The 27,728-nt window shown below is 37.3% G+C and overlaps 1 protein-coding gene across 1 annotated transcript in view; it reads left to right on the forward strand.

Annotated features, from left to right (window-relative positions):
• The window catches only part of TBC1D1 (TBC1 domain family member 1), a 94,261-nt gene extending 66,892 nt beyond the window's left edge, over positions 1 to 27,369 (forward strand). The window contains exons 15-22 of the mRNA XM_031064443.1: positions 7,702 to 7,887; positions 11,694 to 11,855; positions 13,678 to 13,836; positions 16,800 to 17,044; positions 17,471 to 17,630; positions 21,817 to 21,986; positions 24,699 to 24,869; positions 25,568 to 27,369. Of these exons, the coding sequence (XP_030920303.1) occupies positions 7,702 to 7,887; positions 11,694 to 11,855; positions 13,678 to 13,836; positions 16,800 to 17,044; positions 17,471 to 17,630; positions 21,817 to 21,986; positions 24,699 to 24,869; positions 25,568 to 25,765 (1,451 nt within the window). The 3' untranslated portion in view covers positions 25,766 to 27,369. The remainder of the gene's footprint in view (positions 1 to 7,701; positions 7,888 to 11,693; positions 11,856 to 13,677; positions 13,837 to 16,799; positions 17,045 to 17,470; positions 17,631 to 21,816; positions 21,987 to 24,698; positions 24,870 to 25,567) is intronic.
• Positions 27,370 to 27,728: the final 359 nt, after the last annotated feature.

Raw genomic sequence — 27,728 nt, forward strand, 5'->3', positions numbered from 1 at the left:
TTTACTATATATGAAGGAGAGTATTCTGTCCTAAATCAGTAGAAGAAAAATGCTGCAGATAGATATGCTGGAAAGATGGGGTTTTTTGCCAGTTGAGATTCCTGCCTTGTCTGATGATTGGACTAAAGTAGCCATGCTCAACGAGGCAAGCACTCTGAGACAACACAAAGCCTTGTAGAGAAACCATATCTTGGTTGTTGTGGGAGCAAAGCCCCACATACACACCCTTTTCCAGCCACTTCCTGCTTGTTGGTGCTGCCACGTTCCCCTTCCCCTAGTATTTTCCCCTGCTTCTGTACATAAGTTTACAGTTAAGCACATCAGAGAACTATTATGCAATTTGGTGCCTGACAGGAGAGCCAGGTGATCCCTGGTGAGCCTGAAGATGAGGCTGATGTCCAGTTTGAAGACCTAGAAGGATTTTTTACATGGGTGAAATGATTTGTAGGACTTCTAATACTTCACAGCTGGTAGCTGGGGGATGGAGTGGAGTGCTGACTGATGCCAGTTCCACTGTAGCAAGCTGCAGTTCAAATGCTCCAGCCTCAGCTCCTGCTGTTAGCAGCTTCCCCTGAACGGTTGTGGTCCTGCGAGTGCTGTGGAGCACCAGGGGGCAGCGTTCTCTCACTGGCACCTTCTGACACAGTGTCTCATCCCCGGAATTCTGCTTCTGTTGTTTATTTGTGGGAGTGCAATAAGTGTTGAATCCTGCAAATTGGAGAGATGGAAAAAGGGAAGCAGAGTCTCCTTACCAAATGGATCACACTTTGATCTGTTACAATACTACATTTATCTTGAAAGAACGTTTTTATTATTCTTTTTCTAAAGCTCTGTCTCTCCTACTCATTCTAAGTAATGTTTAATGTGTTTCCTCAATTATTTTATTTTTACCTTTATACCTCCCCACCCTACTTACAAGCAGATGTGCCTACTTCTGTAGCATCACTCAAAACCCACTTTTTTTTGGCTGTGCAAGTGGTCCAGGACTCTTTAGTTCTCTGTTCACTGGTAAAAAGGTGAAGAGAACAACAACTCAGTGATCATTTTAAACCAGATGAAGTATGGACACACTCAAAGGCCCTAATTTTCAGTTGGGTCAGTTTTCTGGTCCCACTCACAGTATTACACAAGCAATAGACCAGGCAGGGACAGGTGTCTGGTAGGTGAGGGTGGGTGCCCTTACTCTGCTCAGTAGCAGGACATCCTTAAATCTGTGTGGACTGATCATGGAACTTCACCTTGCACTGCAGTGCAGCAAGATATTCACTTACATATATTCAGCATCTACAAATGTGTGTGCAGTGGACAGTTTTAACTGCAGTTTTCACATATTGACTGTTCAGAATTGGTCATAGTAGGAGAACTGTTTTGCAGATTGTCAGAAACTCCCAGCACAGTCCCAAATCATTGCTGGGTTTAAGGGAGATGTGAATAGTTTTTGAAGGAAATGGTAGGAAAGTAGTGGTGCTTGTTGGAGCTTTCTTGGTGAGGGAGGTGTATTGGAAGTAGACAACAAGATTTTTGTAGCAGCTATGTCAGTTTTAGGTTGGAGAATAGGTGATTTGTTTTAATATGGGCAATGTGTAATGAAGTTACTTGTTGAGTAGTGAAAGAAGTTGAAATTCAGAGCAATGAGATGCTTGTACCACTTAGCAGTAGTCAGCAAATAAATTCAGATAAAAAATCAACTAAATTTTATTTTAGACCTTGAGTTGCAGAAAAAAATGTTATAGAAAGCACAAGTATTTCTGTACAGGAAAATGAACTTGATTCATTAATTAAAATTAATTTGGTTTCAGCCTCTGTCAGATAGAGGTGTCAATCTGGTAAATCCTATGTGCTGAAGAAAAGTTTGAATTAGAAGAACTGTTATTCTTTAAACCAGCTGTAGTTAACACCGACCTATCTGTTTATGTGCTTTGTGGTGTGGGCTATATCTCTTCATTATTTAAGCAAATTTTTAAAAAATCATTTTGTAGTAGCATTGCAAATACTATAAGCTGTTGCTTTAGCATTCTGTGCTTAAGAGTGTTTATGGGGTGTAAGCTATTTGTATTGTGTTTGCCAATACTATTTTAGCAGCGCAGTTATTATTAATTAAAACCAGTTGGTTGTAATTGATTACTCAGTTCTGCTCCTCTCAGAGCAAATATGTGCTCAATTTGGATTTGCAGCACAGAAGTTTGGCTACAGCCAGTAAGTACATGATTCACGTTTGGTGGCTTCTGTGCCCACTGAAATATCAGGGCATTCCTTTCTCAGGGATTGATAATATTAGCAAATGAGATTAATTTGGAGGTAGTGAGTACTTTTTAAAAAGTCTTGGCTTTAAAAGAAAAGCAAAGTCCAAAGCATCTTTCAGAGCTGATTTTAATCAACAGTGTTGAAATACACAGTTTCTCAAGAATTCCTCGTTCAGCCATTGCTTTAAGTTGTATGTCAGATTAGAAGAATTTGTTGCTTCTTGTGATTCTGTATCTGAAGCTTTCAGATTACAGAAGGCTCCTGGTCATTATGAAGTTGAATATTATGTCTTTGGTTATAGAAGTTTGCATTTCTCTTTATTTCTGTACCATGTGTGAAAAAAGGTGTTGTAATACCTGAATGGAAAATCTGAAGAGAACTAAGGATGTTTTTGATGTCTTTTCTTTTGGCAATTGAATCTTAAATGACTTTAAAATTCTCTTGTTTGTTTGCCAAGCTAAATTTTCTAAAGTTTAAAATGCAACAACGAAAAATAACATAATGTATTAAATAAAAGGCTTAATGGATTCTTCTGTCCAGATTCTCACTATATGTTGTCTGTCTTTTTAACCCCAGAGAGTGGATGTGACTGGTAAACACTGCATGTAGAGAGCCATGTGTAAACAGTTCTGTAGTGAGGTTGGTGGTAATGCATTATTATTGAGCCTCCTCCCTATCAGCCCTTCCTTCTACTTGAAGTGTTGGAGTTTCTTATCAAAGATGAATCTTGTTGTCTGGGTTTTGACAGTTGAGCTTGGTTAGACTAAGTGATTCTGAAAGAATGGTTTTTTAAATTTAGGCTTTTAGGTTGGTTTGTCAGTTAAAACTTGTTTAATACTAAGGTGTATTGATTAGGAAAATACTTGATAAACTAATTTTTTCTTAGTGATTTACAAATGAAATATCCCTGTTCATATCATTTCTGATCAGATATTGTCTGTTTTAATTACTACTGAGATCATTCACCATCTTTCTATGTACAGACTTTCTTTAGTGTGGGCCCTGGTAGTAACATATCATGATACTTCCTTCTTAATCTTTTGTACTTTGTTTTTGTGTCATCTTTCCATTTAAGAGTTTTGTGTAATGTGTTTGTTGATCCTTTTGGAGTGTAGGGATACTCTTCACCTTAGGGTTGAAGCATTGCCATGTGCAGTGAACAGCTGAATATAAATAAATAGATGAGCTGTACAAATTCCATCTCAGTCCATTGTTCCTACTGGCCTTGTCCTTTGTTGGATATTATAAGTAGTGGAAGCATAAGAGGAATTATTTTGAAGTGTGTATGGATGTGCTAGAATGTTTGAGCAACATTTCCATCTGGTTCATGAGAAGCGTCATCTGAAATTCAGTACCTTGAAGAAGTTCTCACAAGCCCAGGAAAGATGGTGGTCTTCACAGTGAAGTGCAGTTTCTCAGGGAATCCTTGGGTTTGACCCACAGACTTGTAAAATTCCATTGTGCAGAAGAACAGTTCTGAAGTGTAGTCCAAGTATGAATCTCAAATGGAGAATTACCATAAAATTACCATTGATAGTTATTAATAGTTATCAAGTCACCTTGCCAAATCCTGAACCTTAGAGAACAGAAGTGCTATAGGCTCATAGGAGTAGCTTGTATGGAGGTAGAATTTTATATGAAAGCGAAGGAAGCAATGTATTTGAAAGGAGTTAGGGTCAGGTCAAACGTGGAATAGGAGTCAACAAAAGCTGACTAAGTTGGCAGATGAACAGGGAAGCAGTCTTTCAGTGTGTGCTGAAGCATTCAGATCCTGCTTAAGTGCACCTCCTAATCTCATAAAAGTTCTGAAGGGTGCACATTGCTTGGATGTTAACACATGGCAGTTTGGTTCAGTGGAATGTGAGCTCCCAGTTAGATGCAGCTGACTTGCTGTACTGTTTATCTTTGCTTTCTCTGCTATCCTCCAGATCCCCAACACAATACTCAGTTCCTTGTCACAGTACTTCTGCCATTGTCTGTTCTGCATCTGGAAGCTGGGTGGTATGTATGTATCTCTGTCACCTTGTATGTTCAGGGACGTGGGTTAGTGCTGACTTACCAAATGTCTGCGTTTTTTATTTTGCTTTGAGGGATTTCCTTCGCGTTCCACCTTCTTCCCTTCTTACCAGCCGAACAGGTGATGCAACTCTGCAGACTTCTGACAGGCCCCCTGAGCAGCTAAACAGGTTCATTTTGCTTTCTGTAAATCTTGCCAGCATGCAGACAGGAAGGAAGGCAGCTTTTGAATGGCTTGAACTTTATCAGAGTAGACTTTAGACTTTCTGTTAAATATCCACAAGTGATAAGAAGCAAAAGAAAAAATAGAAAAGGAGCTGCTGTTTGGAAGGCAAAATCAATCCTAGGATTCTTCATAGAAGCACTAGAGGTAGGGTTGATAATCATAATTGTTCAGCTTAGAGAATTTTGTAGCCTTTTGGTTTTCTTTTATAGCTTTAAACATTTTTTTTTTAATGAATACTGATTTTATCAGATTAGTCAGCAACAAATGGGAAATTTTCAGCCTAAATGGGAGCAGGACTGTGGTCTTCAGTAATTAATGCTTTGCAGCAGTTCAGGTGTTGTCACAGTTTGACCACTGGAAAACAACAAGTGAGTAGTGTCTCTGATAAACTTGTGAGCTTGGTACTTGAAGACCAATGCCTGAAATTTGTCCTGAGGAAGTGGGATATGTACATTGAAAACAGGAAGATTCTAGATGTTGAATGTGTTTATTCTTGCTTTAGGAATGCAATGTGTTTAATCAGTTTCCTTGCATGTGTTTTACCAGCCTGGGTTTTTTTGGGTTTAGGGCTCTTTTTAGCGAGTAGGTAGCCATAAACTTTATCTGGACATACTCTATTATTTTCTAACATATTAGTGCATATATGCAAACATAAAATCAGAATACACATCTGATGCTAAAAGAGATACATAAACCACTGGGAGGATGTGTAGAAGAGACTTGCTTCACCAAGATGTGCCTGTGTTCCATATTGGATGCTTTGAGAATGGAACATGAATGTAAGATGTGAACAGACCACAGACACTGTACAGTAGATAAGGAGTTTCCTATCTAGATCAATTTTACTTTTTTGCCTTGGTGTATGGAGAGCACTTCTGTTGATTCCTCTTTCTTATGGTGTCATTATTGTATGCAGCCTTAGAGGAAATTAACAACTTCCCTTGAAGATTGTCTTTTTATTTCTTTATTATTTTATTCCAAAAAAGTATTATTTTATTCCGAAAAAGTGAATTCTACCAGCATTATCCTTAACAGCATTTCCCTTTAAATATTTCTTAATATGCACTAAGAAAAATTGGGATCAAAGCTACTATATTTAGAAATTTTACATTAAAATGTACAGAACATTGTTGACAGTATAGCATGTGCATCAAAACCTACAATTGCATCAAAACCAGCAATCAAATAAAAATAATTTTCCTTTCATGGTCAATACAAGTTGAAAGTTACTGAGTGTGTGTATCTTCTTTGTGAGCTGACATTTGCCTGTAGCTCTTTCATAATTGCAGATCTTAGCCCATTAAAGTCTTTCCATTTACCTGGAAAGAAAAAAGGTTAATGTTTCCCAGTTTCTTTTAATGAATATAATAGTCTCTTCATTGTATTGATACTTTCCATAACCAGCTGTATCTCTGAGTGCACCTGTCAGTTTTCCTATTTTCTTTGCAAAAATGGTGATTGCCATTAAAGTGTAAAATATTTGACCTTTGCCTAATTCTCATTCCCATGATGTTCATTGTTCTTTAAAATGCTGTAGATACCATATGTGTGGGTATCCCCATCTAGACCCAGAGTGCAAGACTGGAAAGGTTTAAATTGTTCTGCTAGCTGAAAATGTTGCAGTCTTTTTTATATGTGTATTTTAGCCCCAGACTTTGTGGTGGCAAGCAAATAAATGTTGTATAAGGAAATGGGTGGTATTTGGAGCTACTCTAATTCTGTCGGACTCTTTGAGAGGAGAAGACTGAAATGGCAAGACTTAGAAAAGCAGAAGTGAGCAGCTGTGAACATTTCCACTCTTAGTCATTTGAGCTCAGCTGTGCGAGTGCCTTCGAACAAACAAGGAAGGAATAGCTGCATATGAGCTGCATGAGTCAAAGCAGAGTGACAGTCTGGGCAGAAGTTAAAGGGGGGAAAATTTTCCTGTTTTGTTAGTTTTGAAGAGATGAGATGAGATGATGTGTGTGTTTAATTCAAAATTTTTACCACCACGGTAGGCAGTGATAAAGACGAGGAGCACTGAGCTGCCATCAGAATAATTGCTTCAGGAATGCTCCTTCTGCAGGAGCTGTTTGAAATAGCACACACAGATGTACTTGTCCTTGGCTGGCGAGGCTGTGAATGGATTTTGTGGCACTAACTTTAAAGCACTGTCTTGCATGTATAGATCAGGGAGCCATTTCGTAGCTTCTGGTTGGGTGAAGAAGTGCTGTTGCTATCGCCTTCAGTTTGAGATTTGGTAGGAAGAGATTGGTTGTTTTGACCATTCATTTTAAAGTTGGTGAGTTAAGTAATTTTTCTTCTGGATGCAGATTGTGTCAAAGACTACTGAGCCTCCAGAGAAGCTGTATAAAACTATAAAATTAAGTGATACTACAGCAGGTATTACGAAAACAAAGTATAATAGCTTGTGCTTCTCACATTGATTACTTATGTAAAACAAGGTTATATACCCTTTTCCTAAAAATAATTTACTTTTTAATTTGCCTGAGATTTATTTAATGTTCACTTTCTTTTGTAATGTTTTCAGTCTTAGAATTCCTTTGCATGCTTGACAAAATAATATATTTTGTGGTAGGCCATCTGAAGCCAAAAGAAAAAGTACAGAAGGTTATGATATGGTTAAAAATGAGAAGTGAAAACAAGCATGTCTTAAGTGCCTGTCTCTCTTTCCACCTATTTACTTTAAGAACTGGTAATCATACCATTGTATGGCCTTAGGTGGTGGTGTGTTTGTGCAGCTAAGGGCGTGTGTTTTCTTTGTTAAACATGCTTTAGAGCTTATTCTTCAAATTATGTGGGTGTTATATTTGATTTTATCTGCTATTTGAGTCATGCCACGTTTCAGCTGTAGGTTATGTTTTTGTAATTTCTCAAACTTGCCTTTTCCTTTCTGTTCTCTGGGGTGAAGTTGTAATTAGCAAGATGTGATCTTGGCGAGTGGTACAATGTTTTTGCCAGGTTATAGAAAAACATTATTCTAGGCTTTAGCCTGTATGATTCTTATTCTGAAGCAACTTTTAAGTCTGTTTGAAACTGTCATTTGGGAAACCTTGTTTGGTATTGCTACCTCTTATCTATCTATCTAGATATAGATGGATACATGAGTTAGTGTGTGTATCTATAGATACCTGTCTCTATATATATGCAAACTGTCCCTTCATTCACGTGTTCAAGACATCCAAGTAGTAAACAACAGCTTTTCTTTTTCAAAGATTACTGTGAACTGGGAGATCTTCCACCCAGATCCCCATTGGAACCAGTGTGTGAGGATGGCCCCTTTGGGCCAGTGAAAGAAGAAAGGAAGAGGACACCCCATGAGCTTCGGGAGTTGTGGAAGAAAGCCATCATTCAGCAGATACTGCTCCTCAGAATGGAGAAAGAAAACCAGAAGTTACAAGGTTGGTGAAGTTCTTGAGTACTACATCCTACTGCAATACAAATTCACCTTTTGGTTTTCTCGGTGGCCTTGGTAGTGGGCTGCACCAAGCCTTAATGAAACATTCTAGGAACCCACAGGTAAATCAGATTAGCAACGTCTCCCACAGCACTCATTAGTGTAGGTGACAATGTATGATAATTTTTTTCTTCATCTTATTATTTGTTTACTTGATCTGAAGGGACACTCTCTTTACCATGGCTGAGGTTTTTTAGGCTGGTGTCTGGAAGCCCTCACAAGGAATTCAACATGATCAGTATCATGAACTGAATTCTTTTCTATATTCACATGCACAGATCCTTGTCTAAGTATTGGTCATTGCAACATTGTGTTTAGCCAGTCTTGAGGCTCAAAGGAAGTTCTTAAAGAGGTTGTTTTGGACACGAAACTATGGGTTCCTGCAGTAGTACCCATACTGTGCAGGCAAGCTTTCTGCAGTGGTAATGACTTAGATGAGTTCAAAGGGACTTGAGGAGCTGTAATTTTCAGTTGTTCCTAACCACAGTTTTTCTGTGAATGACTTAGCTGCAACAAATCCATTTTGGTGGCAATTTTTACACGTAAAGAACAGGTGTATGCAGAATCACAAGTGATTGCCTTTGAGAGCTGCTCCTTTGAAAATATCAATGATGAGGACAGAAATTTTTATCTGGGTGATTTTAGATGTTCAGGAAGGGAGTGGGCACCTGAACCTTCAAAAGGGGAGGCACCTGGCGTGAAAATGGCAATATTTCTTTTTATTTCTCAACTTGAGGAAGGACAGACTTCTAAGTAGTGTGTAGAGAGAAGGCCCAGCTGTGTGAATAGTTCAGTACACCAAACATGAAATCCTTCTCTAAACTCAGGCTAAGACACATGGCTGGAAGGACAGAACACCTCTTGGATATTGGATATGGCCTGCCAAAGCACTTGACCCACCTGTAGGCTGTTTGCCCCCAGCAAACAGTGTAGCTCTCCTGTGTCAATCTGTCTGAAGAACACCTGACACCCGAGTTTCCTAAGAACCCCACAGGTGGCAAACATGGCAAACAGCAATGTACTAGCTAATCTAGTAAAATAAAATATGACAATGGATACCAGATATACAGTGTCCTTGGCCAGAGGCTGAGGCCATCTGGAGAAGAGGTGCTAAGAGAAATTATTTATAAAATCTCTTCAAGCTTAGAACTGTGCTGTCGTAAATGAGCTTCTGTAACTTTTTTATGGCATTTGGAAATAAATTTTCTCTGTTTTGTGTATTTATGCTCCTAATTTTTTTTAATTTCTCTGGTATTCAAATTATCTGAATTTGCAGCCTGCAGTCAAATTTTTGGCAAGTGCAGGTCATTAATATCCATACACATTTTAAACCAAGTTTAACTAGGTGTTCCAATTTTGTCTGCCCAAAAGAAAAAATTGGAAAACCATCACACATACGTTAAGATGAGCATGTCTGAAAAGCCAGTTAGTGAATGAATGAGGTGGTGTTGGCAGAACTGAAGGCCCAGCTAAGTTGTATGCCCTGTGGGGTGAGGGAGGTGTCCTAGGTAGCTGCTGCATGAAGAGCCCAGATGGTGAGACAGTAGTTGAAAGCAGCACATGACTCTGCTGCAGTGAGCACAGCATCTTTACTAGTGGTGCTTATGTGTGATATTGGGAATTGGGTAGTGTCAGTATCTAAATAAGCTTGTTGATAAAGGCATATTCTCACCTCAGCCCTCACAAGTCCCATTTTTGCACATAGCATAAGAAGACTGAATAAAGCAGAAAAGTCTGAAAAGTTGCCAAGAATCAGAAAACATTTGTTTGCAGAAGATGAAACATTATAAGATTTCTCCAAGTTTTTTTTCCTATAACCTGAAATTTAAATGCAGGGGTTTTTTTCATTATATTCATACAATACCATCTGTGTTCTAAGGCTTTTAATATTCTGATTTATAAATGTATTTGTTTTGACCTGACAAAAATATTAAGAAGTTGACAAATAGTTTCGAAAGACTGAATTACTTTCAGAGGGAACACACAGTTGTAATAAAACTATGAGTGGATGTATTTCATGTATCTGTAGTTAATCACTGAATTAAAAATAAAATATTCTGAGGTCCAAATCTTGCAAACGCTTAGGTAACCTCACAACTCACATGAATAATCTCGTTGCATAAAGTCATTCACATGTGAAAGCAACTACAGGATGAAGAAGTACACTTCCCAGGTATAAACAGTTATTTTCTTTTCAGTTTTTAAAATCTAGATGCTTGTTTAATCAGTGGGAGTACAGGACAAGATAACACCTTGAGACTCCCAGAATTCAATAATGTAAAAAACCTTAATTACAGATACAGATCTCAGAACAAGTTGAGTTTAGTGTGTTGATAGTGTCATTTGTAATGTAAATGTCAGGCAATCTTTAACTGTTTATTAAATTTATACAAAGGAGTTGAAAATACAAATATTTAACTGTTTATTAAATTTATACAAAGGAGTTGAAAATACAAATAATGGAGAGTTAAATTATCAAAAGATAATATAATAACATTTTAACAGAGATTATCTCAAGACTGAAATGAATAGGAGTGATTCTATGAGTTCATACTGTGAAATCCTCAAAAGTAGCAGCAGGCTTATGATTTATGGCAGAATATCCTCAAAATAAGAGTATCTTGTTACCATTACAGTAATGCATCATCACAACGAAGTACTGTAAATACATAAGGACAAATTAATTAAAAAACATGGTCACTTAATTATGCACTTCTTTCATAAACATAGTTTTAACATAATGTTATTTGTAAGAGAATTACCTTTTAATTTTTGTTTAATACGGTAGAACCTTTCCAGACTTTTACATATTTTGAACTTTTGCTCTGCTTCATTTTTTGTAAGTAGAGCTACTCATGTCCTGGAACTAGTTGCATTGAGTACTCAGCCACATTACAGCCTAGTTAAAAATTTGAAACCTATTTTGTTAATTTCTCCATAAATTTCCCACTGTTTGTCTCTCCTCAGTTCTGTCTTTGTAGCTTCGTCTTGATTTCCTTATAGCATTTTCTTTTATCATTTCATCCTTTTAGAAACAGATGACTGACATATCTGTATCTCATATGAACTACACCTTTTTTTCTCCTCTTCTATTTTTTCAGTCTTATTACCTGCACAGATCCATCCACTGTCACAAAACATGCTTAATTATTTAGTTTACATTATTAACATTATTAAATCCTGTTTTCCAGGCACATGATAGTGCTAAAATACCCCCACAGGAAAAAAAATTGAAAACTTTACCAAAACTCCCTTTGAAATTCTCACTCTACTTCTAAATTTTGAAATTACACTCTGCTACAAATCGTTTTTATTTCTGCCATGATTTTTTGATACTTTCCCAGCTATTGTTTTTACTTTGTTACTACTATTACAGGGCTGTATGCATAACAAATAGATGACTGAATTGGATTTGTATTTTCATTTGCTGAAAGTCTTCTGCGCTGCAGAGCTGGAAAATGAAAATTCCTGTTATGAAAATCATATGTTTATTTCATTAATCATCATGTCTCATGATTCTTCATATTTAGCAGTTGATTAGAAGTAGGGAATTCAATTTAACTGGCCAAACACAATTAATATTGCACATAATATCTTTGAAAAACCAAACAAACCGATCCAACCCCAGAATCATGGAATTATAGATATTAAATGTTTCAGGTAGTAGCACGAGACAGTTGTAAGTTAAATTAATCCATTTTACAAATAGTAAACAATATTAACTGCTACATTCATTGTATCACTTTTTAGCATCTGAAAACAATTTGCAGAACAGACGCCTGAAACTTGACTACGAAGAAATCACACCATGCTTAAAAGACGTAACTTTGATTTGGGAAAAAATGTTGAGTACACCTGGAAGGTCAAAGATTAAATTTGATGTGGAAAAAATACACTCTGCTGTTGGACAAGGTAAACTGTTTTTTGAGTTGTTGAAATGCATGTAAATTGTATCTGAATAGTGTGGCCACTTAACCACTCCTTATAACCATATTCTCTCTAGTGATGTTCCTCAGGCTGCTGACTAAACAAGTAACAATTTTTGGTACCACCATGGTTATGCAAAGGCAAGTACCAGTCCCTTTCAATGGTTGCTGCAGTTGTATCGCTGGAGCTACAGCATACATTTTTGAATAACATCTGCCCTTACCGGGAGAGTTGTATACTACCTCAATACATTACGGTTTTTGCAATCTAATTTTATAAATTAAAAGTTACAATTAAAGAAAAAAAAGCCTGGATAATGCCAATAAATAACTGTGTGAATAACTGAAGAAGTCCCTCTGCACTGTTTTCTGGAAATTCTCTATTCCAGGCTGTGTACTATGTCTGTGCACAAACAGTAGATGTGGTATCTCTGCAGAACTGCCTTTTCTCTGAGGTCAAGAACTTTCTCTGAGCTCAGGAACTTTGTCCTTGCAGACACCACTTAAAGTCTTCCTCACAACTACAGGGCTGACCAACCACCCTTATCTCCCACTGCAGCAAAAGTAATACAACCTAAAGATGTTTTTTAAATGTTCTAAGAAATTGGGCTATTACTCAATGTTGCATCTGCTGTGGTTGGACCCAAAGTCCTTAAGCTGAGTGCTATATGGACTAATGGTGAAGATAGGTACTCCAAGGAGCTTTTTATAGTTCTTTACAAAGCTTCCAACATATAAAGGAAGTATCAAGATTTAACCACTATCAGAAGTTTAATATTTTAAATATTACATCTGGCTATGTGCAATTATACAAGCAAGTTAAACCAAATTGCCCTTTTAAAATAACTGGGTAATTCTAGATTTTTAACAATATCAAATCCTAATGTGGTTTGTTATCTTTCCCTGTAACTTGGATGCTTGAGTAAGTCTTGCGTTCTCCTATTGTTATTGTCCTCCATATGTTACAAATATACCAAAAGAAAAAAACAGTCCTAAAAATTTCAAGCTGTAAGGTACTTCATACTGTAAGTGCCTGGTTCCAGTACATTATGGATTAGACAGAACACTTCCCCAAGTGAAAGTGCATTGATTTCTTGTGTAGCTGATTTAATAGTGAGTGATAGCCTTGTGCTGAATTAATTTTACTCTCAGAGCTTTACCTACAGCTTAAAAATGAAAACTGTCATTACTTACGTGAAAGAGTTAAATAATATCTGCTGTTTTTAAAGAGAATAAATTCAAACTTGAAAACATTTTTATGTGTACCAGTCATTAAGCAAGCCAATAGCAAAACTAGAAATACAGTATTTGCTATCTGATTATTTGTGTTGTGTTGTAGTCTCTAGATCACATCTCATTTGTACCTATTTATATTTTTGATATGTGTGCATCCCGGCTTCCTAAAACATACTCATAACATCAGAGGCCATGCTATATTAGTGAAAAGTGTGAATTAGTTCTATTGTGTACTTTACACAGAAAAATTTGACATAAGCATATTCAGAGACAAGTATTGCAGTTCTTGATGCCTCTTCTACTGCTTCTCAGACTGGATGTAAGCATTAACCTTAGGCAGTTCATAGTATTTCTTTCTGCTTTAAATCACTCCTGTTAAGGTGCTGGTGTCTTTTATTGATTGAGGAAGTAAAAGCACTGTAGTTTTATCTACTTCTGTGGTCCACGGGAAGTTGCCAATAGGGATCTGCCTGACTGTAGCAGATAGGCATCTTCTTTCCTCAATCCTGTTAACTATAGCAGAAGCCTCAGTAGGAGTACAAATTACTGATTTAATTGCTTTCTCTGCTTAGGAGTGCCACGTCACCACCGTGGGGAGATCTGGAAGTTTCTAGCTGAGCAATACCATCTTAAACATCAGTTTCCAAGTAAACAACAACCAAAGGACACACCTTATAAAGAACTCCTAAAACAACTAACTTCCCAACAGCATGCAATTCTTATTGACCTAGGTAAGTACAGTGGTGGTCTGAAATTAAAAAAAGGGTTTGCGATCTCTGTAAGATACTTAAAAAAGGTAACACACAAAATGCCTTTGACTATTTAATAATAGGTTGTTGGTAAGAACTGATTTTAATCTGGTGTGAGAAACCAGGAGCTGGTGTTTTTCCAAGAGGATCAGACCTCTCGTGTGTGGGACACTCCCACAATGAACTCAGTATTCATTATGCTCTTCCCTAATAAAGGCAAAAAATCAATGTCTTCCAGAGCATAGCACTGACACTTCGGTTCTGAGGAGCTGTGTGGGTCAATTTAAGAAGTCCATTGTCACTGCATTTGATTAAATGAATTTGCAATGAAAAACTCCATCAAAGGAAATTATGCACTGCAAGTAACCAAATGTCATGATAAAAATTTATGGGGAAAGTTGTACTTGGACTGATCTGAATGATTAATTGCATTATTTTCTCTTACATCTTTTCTGTAAAGCAGTAGTACAAAAATTGTCCCATCATAATTCTGCTCTTTATAACTACTCAAACAGTATTTAAGCATTTTTCACTGCAAGTGGATCTACCCCTTTTCTTGCCTGATAAGGAAGGATTACCTTTACCCAGAGCTTTCTGGGAGCCCTCATTTATTATTTTATTAAGAACTCAATGTGCTGACTGTCTTCAGTGGGTACTGAACTGTGAGAAGATTTGTCATGTTTAAATGGTGACCTAAGCTTTAGATAATAAAGAGGCTATTTTCTCCTTTTTTGCAACACTTGGTAAAGTCAAAAAACCAAAGCAGTGCGTAGAAAATACATAGGAATGTGAAGAAACAGGTGTGTTTCTGCAGAAAGTGGCGTGACTGGAGGTGGGAGAGGGTGGTGGTGGCTGTCACCTTCACTTTCCCCTACTTGGCAGACCTGCCTGGTTTTGACTGGGAAAGTAACAGTCCAAGGAGCTTTAATGCCAGCTGGGAATGGGCAGTGGCAATGTGTGTAAAATTGCCTCCCTTCAGACTTTGCACACCAATCTAGGCATTCCCCTGGACCGAGCAGTGCCAGACAGCAATCCTTTGTGTTTGAGAGAGACATTTATGTGCAGCCAGAGATCATTTAGTAGCAAATACCCTATTGGTCCAGCATACCTGGTGTTGATAGCCCTGGCAGTGGAGGATGGGACACTGAAGTGGCTCAGTAAGAGTTGAACAGTTTTGTGCTGGACAAATTAATTGAACACCTTAGCAGAGGGATAGTGCTGGGACAACTCCTGGACAGTAGGGAGCACAGCCAGTCTGAGCTTGGCTGTCTCAAATACCAGACTGGGGCTTACTGGCTCAGCAAGCTGTTCATATTTTCTACCCAGTTCTGCACACAAATACTTCTCATCTTAGCCATGTGCTCTTCTTGTAGAAACAAATGACTGCTTGTGTTGGCAAATTGGTAGCTTCATGGTGGTTTTCATGCAAGCTGTTGTTTCTCCAGGGTGCTATTTGCCAGCCCCTTAGCTGAAAGAAGGTTTGGGCCCTGTCATAACCATAAGGTGAACCAGGAAGTGAAGACTTCCTAGTGATTTACATTGAAATACTGCTGTGCTGCATGGTAACAGACAGCATAACTGGATAGGCAGCTAGAAGGGATTTGCATGTTCTGACTTGTGTGCCTTCAGGCTACCAGAAGCATTTTCTCTTAATCTTTAAGAATCCCTCTGAAAGCATGCACTTACACCTTGAAAGAAAAAAGCTATGTTCTCCAATATGGTGGTTGTAATACTTGACAACCTTTCCCAAATTAGGCTAAGTAGGTCTTGTTAACACAGATGAGCCAAAGCTATAATAGTATTGCTCACACTTTGTTGAATTGATGCATCCTCAGATGTAAATAGTGCTTCCTGAGGCCAGGAGTGTGCATATTGATGCAGAGCTAAGGTATAGCAGTTGTTTTGCTGGCCCAATTTACATGTCTCAGTGCTGTCATTGTAGGAAACCATCCATGACTGGGTGTTTGCTGAACACTGTAGAAAATTAGGTTTTGTTTTATTACATTTTAAAAAGTAAAGTAGTAGGTACTTACCTAGAGCATTCTGGGGCTCTAGCGGTATCACAGTTCATTTAGTCTCTTCTGGGTAGGACCAGAGATGTTTGTTCCAAAATAAAGGCTAAAAATTCTTAGTTAAGCCAACATCAGAGCACTCAGAAGCATATCAGCTTGTGAGTTTAGCAGTTCTTCTCCTCCTCCATTTACTGGTTTTTAGAACTTCTTAGGGTTTTTATTCTTGCTGAGCTTGTGACTCTTTTTCATGACAGCAAGAAACGAGCTTTGCTGCCTGAGTGAGGCAGTGCAGGTCTGCCTTTAGACTGTGCTGTAGTAACTTGTCCTTCAAGCAAAGGAACGCAAGCTCCTTCTCGTTTGAAAGCTAGAAATACTTATTCTGTAACATTCAACTCTGACACTCTGGCTAGGGAGATCTACTCAGAACTGAATGCCTTGTCCCATGTGACAGGCTAGAGCAGCTTCCAGATGGCAGAAGGACTCTGCCCCGGGCTTAGTCTTGAAACAGGAGTTCTGATATTATCTGGTAGCACAGCAGCATTCCAGGAGCTAAAGGGTGGGGTAGTATTTAACAAGTGGGCAACCAGAAAACAAGATCCACTTAATACTAGAACAAAAGAGGTATTCAGATTTCTCCTCTGTTGAGGTATTTCACAGAGGAAGTTTGATAGGGGGAGGGTTTTTCCTAAAGTGAAAAATTTGCCTTTGGAAGTTCTTAAAAAAATCTGTAACAAAACAGTGGTAGAGTAAAATAAGAGTCAATTGTTCTGTATTGTTAACTTTCTTATGGTCTTCCTGTGGGTTGACTCAAAATCTACTTCTCAAAAGAATCTACAGTTTTGAAAGACTGTTTCATTTGACAATATAATAAGGTTTTGGGCCTTATGTTGTTTATTTTTTAGTTTCAGTCACTAATTTCAGCTCTTTTCGCAGGGCGCACATTTCCAACACACCCGTACTTCTCAGCACAGCTGGGGGCTGGGCAGCTGTCACTCTACAACATTTTGAAGGCCTATTCACTTCTGGACCAGGAAGTAGGATATTGCCAGGGCCTTAGTTTTGTAGCAGGAGTTTTACTACTTCATATGAGTGAAGAAGATGCTTTTAAAATGCTCAAGTTCCTTATGTTTGACATGGGCCTGAGAAAACAATATCGTCCTGACATGACAATTTTGCAGGTATGATTTCATTTTTTTTGGTAAAAGATCCTAATGTTAAATAATAATAATGCAGTACAGCTAGCATTGTCAGAAACTGAACGTAAATTGAATTCTTAAAAATAGGGAAAGATAATGTAGGAAAAGAATACATCATTTTAAATGCATGATTTTCAAATCAAAATACTTCTGGGGAAACTATGGAAACCATAAACAAGACTTCTGTTGCGTTCAAATGACCCTGCAAATGAGCCTGTTGTAGACTCACAGGTGACCCATTCTGTGTCTTTTAGGTGACTTCCAGGTATTTCTTGTTTCCACACAATTTCATCCAAACATCAGTTGACAAATACCTTTCTCTGTTTCTGACAAGGATGAAGCATGGACTTTGCTATTATGAATGTTAAAACATGTTGATCTTTAGTCTCTTGTTCTTATTCCATGCAGATCCAGATGTACCAATTGTCTCGACTTCTTCATGACTACCATCGAGATCTCTATAACCACCTGGAGGCACATGAGATTGGCCCCAGCCTCTATGCTGCTCCCTGGTTCCTCACCATGTTTGCCTCCCAGTTTCCCCTTGGATTCGTATCCAGAGTGTTTGGTAATTCTTCCTAAACCTTCTCTCTGTTCTTTCTGAAGTCTTGCATGTGGAATCTTGGTATTATTATAGCATTACTATCCAAGTGGATTCAGACACCCAGGAGAAATATTTTGCTTATTGTGAACAGAAGAAAAACAACAGAGGTCATCCTATGGAATATGCAGTATATCAGTAAAAGTGGAAGAGAGAGGAGGAAAGTAAACAACAGTCCCTAATGTCTTTTCATCCTCATTGTTACCTTTTCTCACCTTGTAGCCACTTTTAGAGAGGATGCAAAATTTGGTGCCATGAGGGCAGCCATTGTATTATGGCAATGACATTTCAACACCAACAATTAGTTATTTTCAAGCTGAAAAGAGATGTAACAAAGGCATCATCTGAGAAGTATATCCATTTACTCCATTATCATAATTTCCAGCAGTGTCAGCAGAAAATTAGCTTGAGCATTATGTTTTAAAACACACACAGAGATGGCCCTTGCAGTGTAATCGTGGATTTACTCTGCAGAAATATAAGACGTTTAAGCTAGTGTTTCTTGTCCTGACAGTTTTAGTTCCAAAAATGTTTGGAACCATCTGGGGTTTAGTTTCTAAAGTCACTTCTGTTACCTATTTTTAATATCTACAGAAGCTTTCTTTCTAAATTAAATTCCAGTAAAGAATTTACCTTGATGCTATCTTCTGGATGTATATTTTGTAGATTGTTTGATGTCTGAGAAGATGCTTTGTTTTTTTTTCAGTTGTTTGTTTTTCCACTTCATTATGTGGTACTGGATTGTCCTTTCTCCCGAGTTCTTCTCCGCTAGTGAGAAGCCAGTTTCATTTTCCTTAGTCATTTAAGAGATGCAATGAAGAAATTGTTCATTAGCAGATTAATATTGACACTTTCTTGACTTAAAAACAATATGGTCCTGCCTACCACAAATAGGAATATAGAGCTCAGGAAGAACCAAAAAGAATCCTGTCTAGTTCCTGTTTAAGGGCATGCTAAAAGTAATGCTGGAAAAACTCACAGTGAAAAGGGTGGTGTATAGAGTAAAACTATATGTCCCATGATTAGCATCCAAACTCCAGGGAAAACAGCATGTTTTTTCCTGGAAGAGTGCAAAGCAGGTTAATGTGCATCAACAAGTATATAGCTGACAGTAATAACCTGTAGGAATCAAATTAGGTGCTGTATGCAAGTGTCATATACTGACTTTATAATCAGCTCATGTTTTTGTTATTCTTAATCTTTCACAGTATTGTACATGGTAAGAAGTGCTTGAATGGGGCAATTGACTGCAGTGAGGTTGTAAAAGTGCCTTCTGTATCCAGTATATTTGGATTTCTGCCTTAATACACAGATTAGTATTTTCTCTGTCATTGAAGGATTGTAGAGCTTTAGAAAACAAAGGCTTTGCATTAGAATAGAAGGCACAGATACATGATCTTCACACATCTGATTTTAGATCAAGAAGAGAAAAGCATGTGTAACAGAAACTGTTGCTTCTTAGAAACCTCTGATGTTTTTTAGAAAGTTCAATGTGACCAACACTTGCAGTTTTGTATTTCATATTTTCCTTGAATTCAGTATTTCCTTTGTATTTAATAATTTCCTTAAAACAGTATTTACTGGAGCTATGTTGGTTAGGAACATTGGACATTCTCTTACAGTAGAAAATAAAGTCTTATCCTAACCCATACTAAAGACTCTGAAACACAACTTTAAACAAAAAAGGTTAGAGCTGTCACTCTGCCAGTGGCTGTCAGCAGCAATATGGCAAGTTAAAATCCAATCATTTTTGATCTATATCTTCACAAATTCTTGCAGAACATACATACACAGATTTTCATTGCTCACTTATTTGAACCCTTGGGAGGAAAGAATGTTGATGCTGAAGTGACTGAATTATAGGTTACTAACAGTCGGAGATTGCACTGCCATTTTCTAACATGGTATCTCTGAACCCCTAGTATTTGAAACTAGCCCACTCATATTTAATTATATAATTGCTACAGACCATTCTTTTGGATTTCCATAGAGCATGCTTTTTGCAGGCATCTAACAGACAATATGTAAAAGAAGTGGGTTACACTGTTTTATGAATCAAATGGCAAAACTCCTTTTAAGTCTTCATTTATCTGTCCAAACTCTGAACACTTCTGAGCAGAAGCTGATGAAAGTAGACTGTTGCAAAAGATGCATTCTTTAGTACCCCTGCTTACTTATTCATAGAGGAGATTTGATAGAATAGTGTTTATTTTGTTTCAAGATTATAGATAAAACTTAATTTTTTTTAATCCTGTAGGCTGCCAGTCATCCTGACATTAATTTGGGTACCTTCACTGTGTTGTTGTTGGCTGGGAGCCCACTTAATATGAAGCATGGGAAGTGGATAACAAAAAGGTCTTTGTTAAGTACTTGCTGTTTTAAATGAGAGAGGGATTTCAGCCATGTATTACCAGCTCAGTCATACAGACTTTCATTAACAACTTTCAGGTCACCTTGAGTTAATCTGCATGTCATTATGGGGCAGGTGCTGAATCATAAAAACACATTCTTTTTATCTTCGCTTTTTTCACTTTGTGTTTCTAGCTGTTCTTCAGTATTTCCTGTCCTAATATAGAGCTTTCCCTATGAATCATTTTCCCATACTTTTGAGTTTCAATAGAGAATTGAGGCAGATGCCTTCTCTGTTGCCACTTTTTCATAATTTCTGCCACTGGAGTTCACATTCAGCTCAACACAGACATGAAAAATGTTACACCACTTCTAGGACAAATGGCAAGAAAGTGTGAGATTTGTGGTTAGTTTTTACTTGTACTTTTCTTTCTTGGAGAGAGAGAGTGAAATGAATTATGGCTTCAACATTACAAGCTAAAGAGTACAAGAGGGGAATTTCATTATGATAGAAATTTGGAAATTGATTTTGGTTTTACTAAGAAAGGCTGTTAGGCAGTGCTTTCATAGGTTCTTTACTACATCAGAGATAACTGGAGTTTTCCTAGTAGTCCTTACAGCATGGTGATTTTTTTTCTATCTCTTTGCTTTACTCTTTTTTTTGTATCAAGGCATATTTTTTTTTTTGTGTCACTGTGCTACTTCTTATGTGAAGTGCTTGTGTATTGAAATATTGATTGTGGCTACATTCACAGCTTCAAATACAAAGCAGGCAAAGAACAAGAGAGAAGCCTATTCAAAGTAATTTTATATTTAGGAAATATGATAAAAACTCCACAGTATTTCCTATTCCTTTATCACCTCCATCAGTATTGTTTAATTCAGTAGATGCTTCTGTCTGTAGCAAGGTGAGCCCTTCAATGAAACCAGGAGCAGATTCTGACAGTAGCAGGAAAATCAAGTGCAGGGCAATGCTGTTTGTACAGACTGCGTTTCTTGTATGATGCCTTTATTGCAGACTTCTATTTCTTTACTCTGTAAATACATAAGCACTTTGTAAAAGAAAAGAAAGGAAAGGACATTACATTGAAAGGTCACTGTATATTGTGATTTCAGTGTGTTTGGTATGCCAGGTGCTGTCATTGCAGGGCCACCTGCAATATTTACACCTAAGCTGTATGACTAAGATTTCAGGGTATTTATTAATATCCTTATTAACATATTAACAGAAATGGTTGTGACACATACTAAAAATAAACACATGCACCTGAAACTTGAGGCTACTGGAAAGTGTGCATTTAGCCTCATGTGCTAAATGCTGTATTGTGGTTTTGTGGCTTTTTCCACCACATGAGAGAAAAACCAAATTTCAGATCTTCAGTTGTGTCTTCAGGTATAGATTTTTTCCTTATTGTATTACGATTTTTAAAGGGCATTTTGATTAGATTTTTATTCAAGTTTATATTCCTACAAACATGAGAACAGTCCACTAAAGTATTACATGCACAAAAAGTGACAACATTGATAAACTTGACTACCTAGTTTATTGTAGACTTAGCTTAAATTTGAATTGCTTTTTTTTTGTGAAAACTCTCTAAACAAATTAGTAAGTGATTGTGTTATTCAGAGTAATAATTTTGATCCTATAAAACTTCTAAAGCCAAAAGCACATGTCTAGCACAGTGTATCTAACCTCCAGGTCACTCCTATCAGAAGTTGTTGTCCTTTGACTATTTATTGTTTTTATATTCTTGTCAAAAGATGTGCTTGCTTGATATAACCTGTTTTTTCATTGTTTTCACAGATATGCTCTTTCTTCAAGGATCAGAGGCTATATTTAAAGTGGCTTTAAGCCTTTTGGGAAGCCACAAGCCCTTGATTCTGCAGCATGAGAATCTAGAAACTATTGTTGATTTTATTAAAAGCACTCTCCCCAACTTGGGTTTGGTACAGATGGAAAAGACCATTAGTCAGGTATGAAATAAACTGGACACATGGTATGCAAAGGATACAGAGGTATGCAAAGGAATGCTCTTGTTAAGCTCTCGACAGAAAAAGCAGAACAGCTACTGCTTTAATCTGAGAACTTCCTTGTAGTTTGGAAGATGTTGAAAACTTTTGGGAGCAGATGACTTGTAAACCAAGATGACTTAGTAGCTTTGTATGGTATTGTAACCATTGGTTATTGTCGCTTTATGAAACCTTTAGTGCAAATTAATTCTTTTTTCACCAAAGAAACTTGCCTTCCAAGTCTCATATCAGAAGCAAAAATTGACTTACAAGAGCCTCACAAGTGTTAAACTTACTTAATGAAATTAGAAGCCTTCCCACATCCACTCTGTCTCTGCTGGCTTTTATGGTGCTGGCCCAGTGTGTAACAACAGCACCTTTCTAATTCTGTCAGGAGTACATAGGGCAGTGCAGACTGTTGCAGTGAGTAGTGACTCTAGACAGCAAAATGGAATCCTTGATGCAATTCTTTTGAACAGCAGACAAGGAAAATGATTCAACATTGCTAATACTCCAGATGATACTTATGGATTATGAAAAAAAATGGAAATTATTTCAATTAAGGCTTGCCTGTTTAAAAACCCTAAGTGTTTTTTACACTTGACATCTAAACTGCTTCAGACAAATAGAAGATGGGTTTTAGCCAGTTTTTCTGAAGGCCTTTTGTGGTCCAGAACATAGGGGCTGTACTGTGCAGAGCTGCAGATGCTGGCACCCACCAAGGGCTGCCAAGATCAAAGACCGAGGGTTGATAAAGAAAGCAGCAGCAGCAGCACAGTGCTCTGCAGAGGGCTGGTGAGGGGCTCCCTCTGAGCCCTGGCAGCAAAGCTTCTGGGGGTCACAGCTTACATTAGGGCCAGAAAAAAGGCTCCTCGTGCTTACTGTCAAAGGAAAGAGATGAGAGCTAGAACGTCTGTGCAGGAGGAATGAAAGCAAGGAATTTCCAAGGGGCGAAGGGGGTTGTGTGTTACCTGCCAGACTGAAAAACTTGCAGTGCTTAGGTGACCTGCAGAAAACCGTGTGCTTTGAGCTGAAGGAGGGAGGGATGCTCTGTTTAGGCAGCCCTGACTGCTCTAAATTGGAAGTGGGTAGGTAGAAGTGAGGATAAGTAGAAGGAAGAGCAGTTCCCCACTTTGATCAGGGTTAACTCTGAAGAGAGCAGCTGTTTGACCAGCCCACAGTCCATACACAGCTCTTGGGTTAATCCCCATGCTCCTCATCCTTCTGCAGCATGGCCTTCGGTTCCATGCCTTAACGGGCTTTCACTTAGCCAGGTTTCAAATCAAACTTTTTATTGCCTCATGGTTCCCTTCTTTCCAATTTCATACTCTGGTTATGACAGCAGGGATTTCCCTCCCTCCTCAGGAGCACAGAGGCTGGAAGTGCAGAGGTCATGAGATGAACTAACATTGTGCCCTGCTGAATTGCGCTGCTTGTTTTATTGAAATTTCAACAGGGTCTCTTCTCTAGAGATGCTCAGATTCACAGAAAATGAAAATTCTCTATGTGTAATCAAAGTCAAATTAAAATTGTATTTCAGCCTTCTGTGCTTAGATGCTCAGTATATACATTTCTGCTGCTATTTAACTACAAGATAATTTTTTATTGGACATGTGACAGAAACTTTTCATAATCTGATGTTTTCTTTAACCAACAGTTAAAGTTTTGTAGACAGAGCAGATAAATAAAATAGGCAAATATCCCTGTTACTTTTAACAGGTATTTCAGATGGGATTTGACATTTGACTCATTTTCAAAATGAATAAAGTACAAGTGGTTTAAAAATAAAGAATGACCCTGGAATTTCCCTTCTTGGGCTATTTTTCAAATACATTTTTAAATCAACTTTTATTTCTTCTATGTTCTGTTATTGGCACACTTGTCCTTTTCATTTACTACCTTCTTCACTGCTTGTAGTGGAAATTGGAGTCATATTAATGAATAATTTGAAGGCAGATGTTTGCCAAAACCTAGAAAAAGGAAAATAGTAGTTTTTTTTCCCCTTGGGTCACTCTGCATCTCAATTTATTTATCTGCTTTTAAAGTAAAAGTTTTTCTTAATGTTCATGGATAAGACTGAGCATTCGTTTCAGTGATTTGTAGTTAACAATAATAGAAATCTATTTTGATGTTACATAATGTTTTTGTTAAGTGTGTAAAGATAGAAAATTTCATTTTCTTTCGGTCTGTATAAATACTATAGAATCATAAATAAAGATAGCAAAGTTTTACTGTTTTTCATTTAAGGCTTTTATTTTACTTAGCCTTACACTTGTGGCTACACACATGTGGCAGGAGAGTTTGGACCACACTTTTTCTGAACTGACAATTAATTCTGGGTATGACTAGAAGGGTTTATGCCACACTGAGATATATTAAATTTGAAAAGGGGAATACCCTGCAAGTCCACACCCTTGAAACCTTTAGTTTAAATAGTTTTGCTGAAGTCAAGCAGCAAATCAGTAGCAACTTTTTTAAGTAGATCCAATGTATTGCACTCTACTGCCTCAGGTTTGCCATTTTCACAATAGGAAATGTGAATGCCAAAAAATAAGTTATTTTTTGTATGCATTGGTTAAATATCTGTGTCTAGATCTAGATCAATAGATTTTAAAGCTTTGAAAGAGCAATGGTTTTGATCTGCACAGCACCTAATAATATTTTTATATATAACAGGTGTTTGAAATGGATATTGCCAAACAGTTGCAAGCTTATGAAGTTGAGTATCATGTGCTTCAGGATGAGCTTATAGATTCTTCTTTAAATGACAATCAGAGACTGGATAAATTAGAAAAGGCAAACAGCAGTTTGCGCAAACAAAACTTTGATCTCCTGGAAGAACTGCAGGTACAATTTATATTTCATATATTATTAACATTCTAATATTCTAATTTATGCACCTTTTCAGAAGAGCCTGTCCTACTCCACATCACAGGAGGGATTGGTGTTTGGTCTAGTGAATTTAAAATGTAGCCACTTAAAAGTTTTATTTAGTTTAGCCCTCAAAGTTTACATGCAGAAGAAATTCTGCGAGAGGGGTGGTTAGAGCGTATACTTGTAGTTAGTGAAAAATTCAACACACTGCCTCTTCTCTTGTAATTAAAATCATATCTGTAGAAGATAAGTAAAAATAAAGTGCTTTTTCAACTTCATTGTTATATTTTCAGTCACTGCTTTATTACTATTTTCAGTCACTGCTTTATTTCTACTCTGCCAAAAATGGGTAGACTAATTGCACTGTCACATGTTGAGTTGTCTTTGTTTTGCAAAGCAACAACTGTGGCTGGCCAAAAATATCTCTCAACTGACCCATACAGAAGCTTATCTTACCCTGCAGTTCTTTGGTATAAAATTTGCAGATATGGTAACTTTCTAATTTCATTACTTTGCATTATATTCTGAGTTTAATTTTTCATAATTTCTTTAGTATTTTATATATATTAATGTATCTCATAAAATAGTTTAAAGATGATTTCAGACATTAATGAAATTACCTTTTTTTCCCTTCCCATCCTTTCTCCCCTCCCGTCTTTTTACTTTGATAGGTGGCTAATGGAAAAATCCAAAACCTTGAAGCTACAGTAGAGCTTTTATTGACCAATGAAGGCAAACTGAAGCAGTCCATTCTCACTCTTGAGCAGGAGCGAGCAGCTCTGCTGAAAGCTGTGGAAGAGATGCAAAAAAAGATGGGTGATACAGATGGGAAGCCTCTTCTTACTAGACAGGAACTGGATGCTGACTGACTGCACAGCTGTAAGGGAGCAGAGAAGCTGAGCAAGAAACAAAGGGAAGAACTGAGTCATTTTGTCATGATCCATGGGGATTTGACATTGTTGTGTTTGTTGTACACACCTTACTGTGGCAAAGCAAGATATGGGCATGGTGGCTTTCCATATCAGAGAAGCTGATTTCCTGAGGAAAGACTCTTCTCTTCTTAGTACGTAGAAATACTGTGAAGGGTAAGATGCCGCATAAGAAAGAGTGAACAGGAGAAACTTGCTAGTGTGTGCAGTCATACACAATACACTGTAAATATGGTATGGATTCTTCAATAAGTGCTTCTAAACCTAAGTGCTTTGGGTTTGTCACATTTTTGTTTTTGTCTGGATCACTACCAAGTTAAATAGCACATCCTTTAGAAGGTCTATTGAAGAAATACGTCAGTGTAAAACCTTTGAATGGATGACTGCCCCATTGCAGCTATGCAGTGGTAACATTTACAGGTGATTTGTATTGGACTTGAATTTTTGTTGATGTAATTCCCCTACAGCTTGGCTGGGTTCTGTTAATTATGTTGTTTACACCTCAGAAAACTGCTTCCTGATGCTTGAAGGTGTGAATCCACTGAACTTCAGGGAGCTGGACATTATCATATGGACATTATCATATGCATGGCTGGGGGTTGCCTTCCTTTTTTTTTAAGTATGTTGGTTTAGTATATTTCTTCTTTAACTACCATTAATTTAGTGTATTGTTAGTTAGTATTATCTGATAAACATACTGTATATAGTAATTGCATTATTCTTAACAAAATATAATGACATTAATTTGGTGAAGCCTGTGACTCTTGCAGCATCATTCAAGGATTTCTATTCAGACTCTTCAAATTTCATCTTATTTATTTCTGATCTGCTGTGTGATGTAAGACGTCTTTTTTCTGGGAAAGTAATGTCTACTGTCATTTTTTCCCCTTTATTTGCTACTCTATGCCCACCCATCCTCTGAGAAATGTAAAGACTTTTTCTGAAGAAGGGGAGTCATTTCAAGAGCTTCATGGTGTGCCAGATATGCTTAAACTGTTTCATAAAGGGTATAGAAGTTCTAATTAGGACATCATTATTTTGCAATGCATCTTTCAAATAAGACTACATATCTAAAAGAGTAAGTCTCATTTTTCTTAATGCAAAAGTAGTTTGCAAGCCAGTTAAAGCAACATTGTGCAATAATACCCATGGATATGCTGTTGTTGGGTTAACTTCAGAATTAGGAATATTGCCATAGTTTTTTTCAGTCACTAAGCATTGAGTTTATAGGTACTGTTGTTTTGTTATAGCAGAGATTCACCCAGGACGTGATTTTTATATGTTTGGTTTTTGCAAGTCCACTTTGTATTCACTTCGTATTGAAATTCCACATACATCAGTTATTATTAATCCATTTACCTCTTAAGCATGTTTTTTTTTTTATTTGGAAATCCACAGTGAAGCTTATGCTTCATGTTTAAAATCTTGTCATAATGGACCTCATACTGTCAGATCACTCAGTAATGTTGTGTTTTTACAGCCATAGTTCATTCACTGACTTTTTAACAAAAGCAATAAAAAAAATAATAATCTATGCCTACATCTATGTTGTTACATTTTTTGGTATTCAAACACAAAACCACAGTTGGTTGGGTGCCAGTTCAGAGCCATGTGAGATGAGACTTCCTCTGCAAGTGCTGTCTACAGTGGTTGATAATTTCCATTGCACTCCCTGAATGGAAATGCTCCAGGTACAATGAAACAGTTGCTTCTATATAGTTAGAAAAGCCTAAAGTTTCTTGTTACCTATTTATCAGTCATGCTTTCTGAGAACAGTGACTCTAGTTCTCATCTAAGTGCACTTAGTAATGCACTTACACAAATTTCCAGTAAAAGACTTTGGACTAGGAGTTGAAGAGAAGTAATACCACTTACCAAGTCCCCAACTTTGTAAAAGCTCAGG

The sequence above is a fragment of the Geospiza fortis genome, unplaced genomic scaffold (assembly GCF_000277835.1).
Source record: "Geospiza fortis unplaced genomic scaffold, GeoFor_1.0 scaffold40, whole genome shotgun sequence".
Taxonomy (NCBI): Eukaryota; Metazoa; Chordata; class Aves; order Passeriformes; family Thraupidae; genus Geospiza; species Geospiza fortis.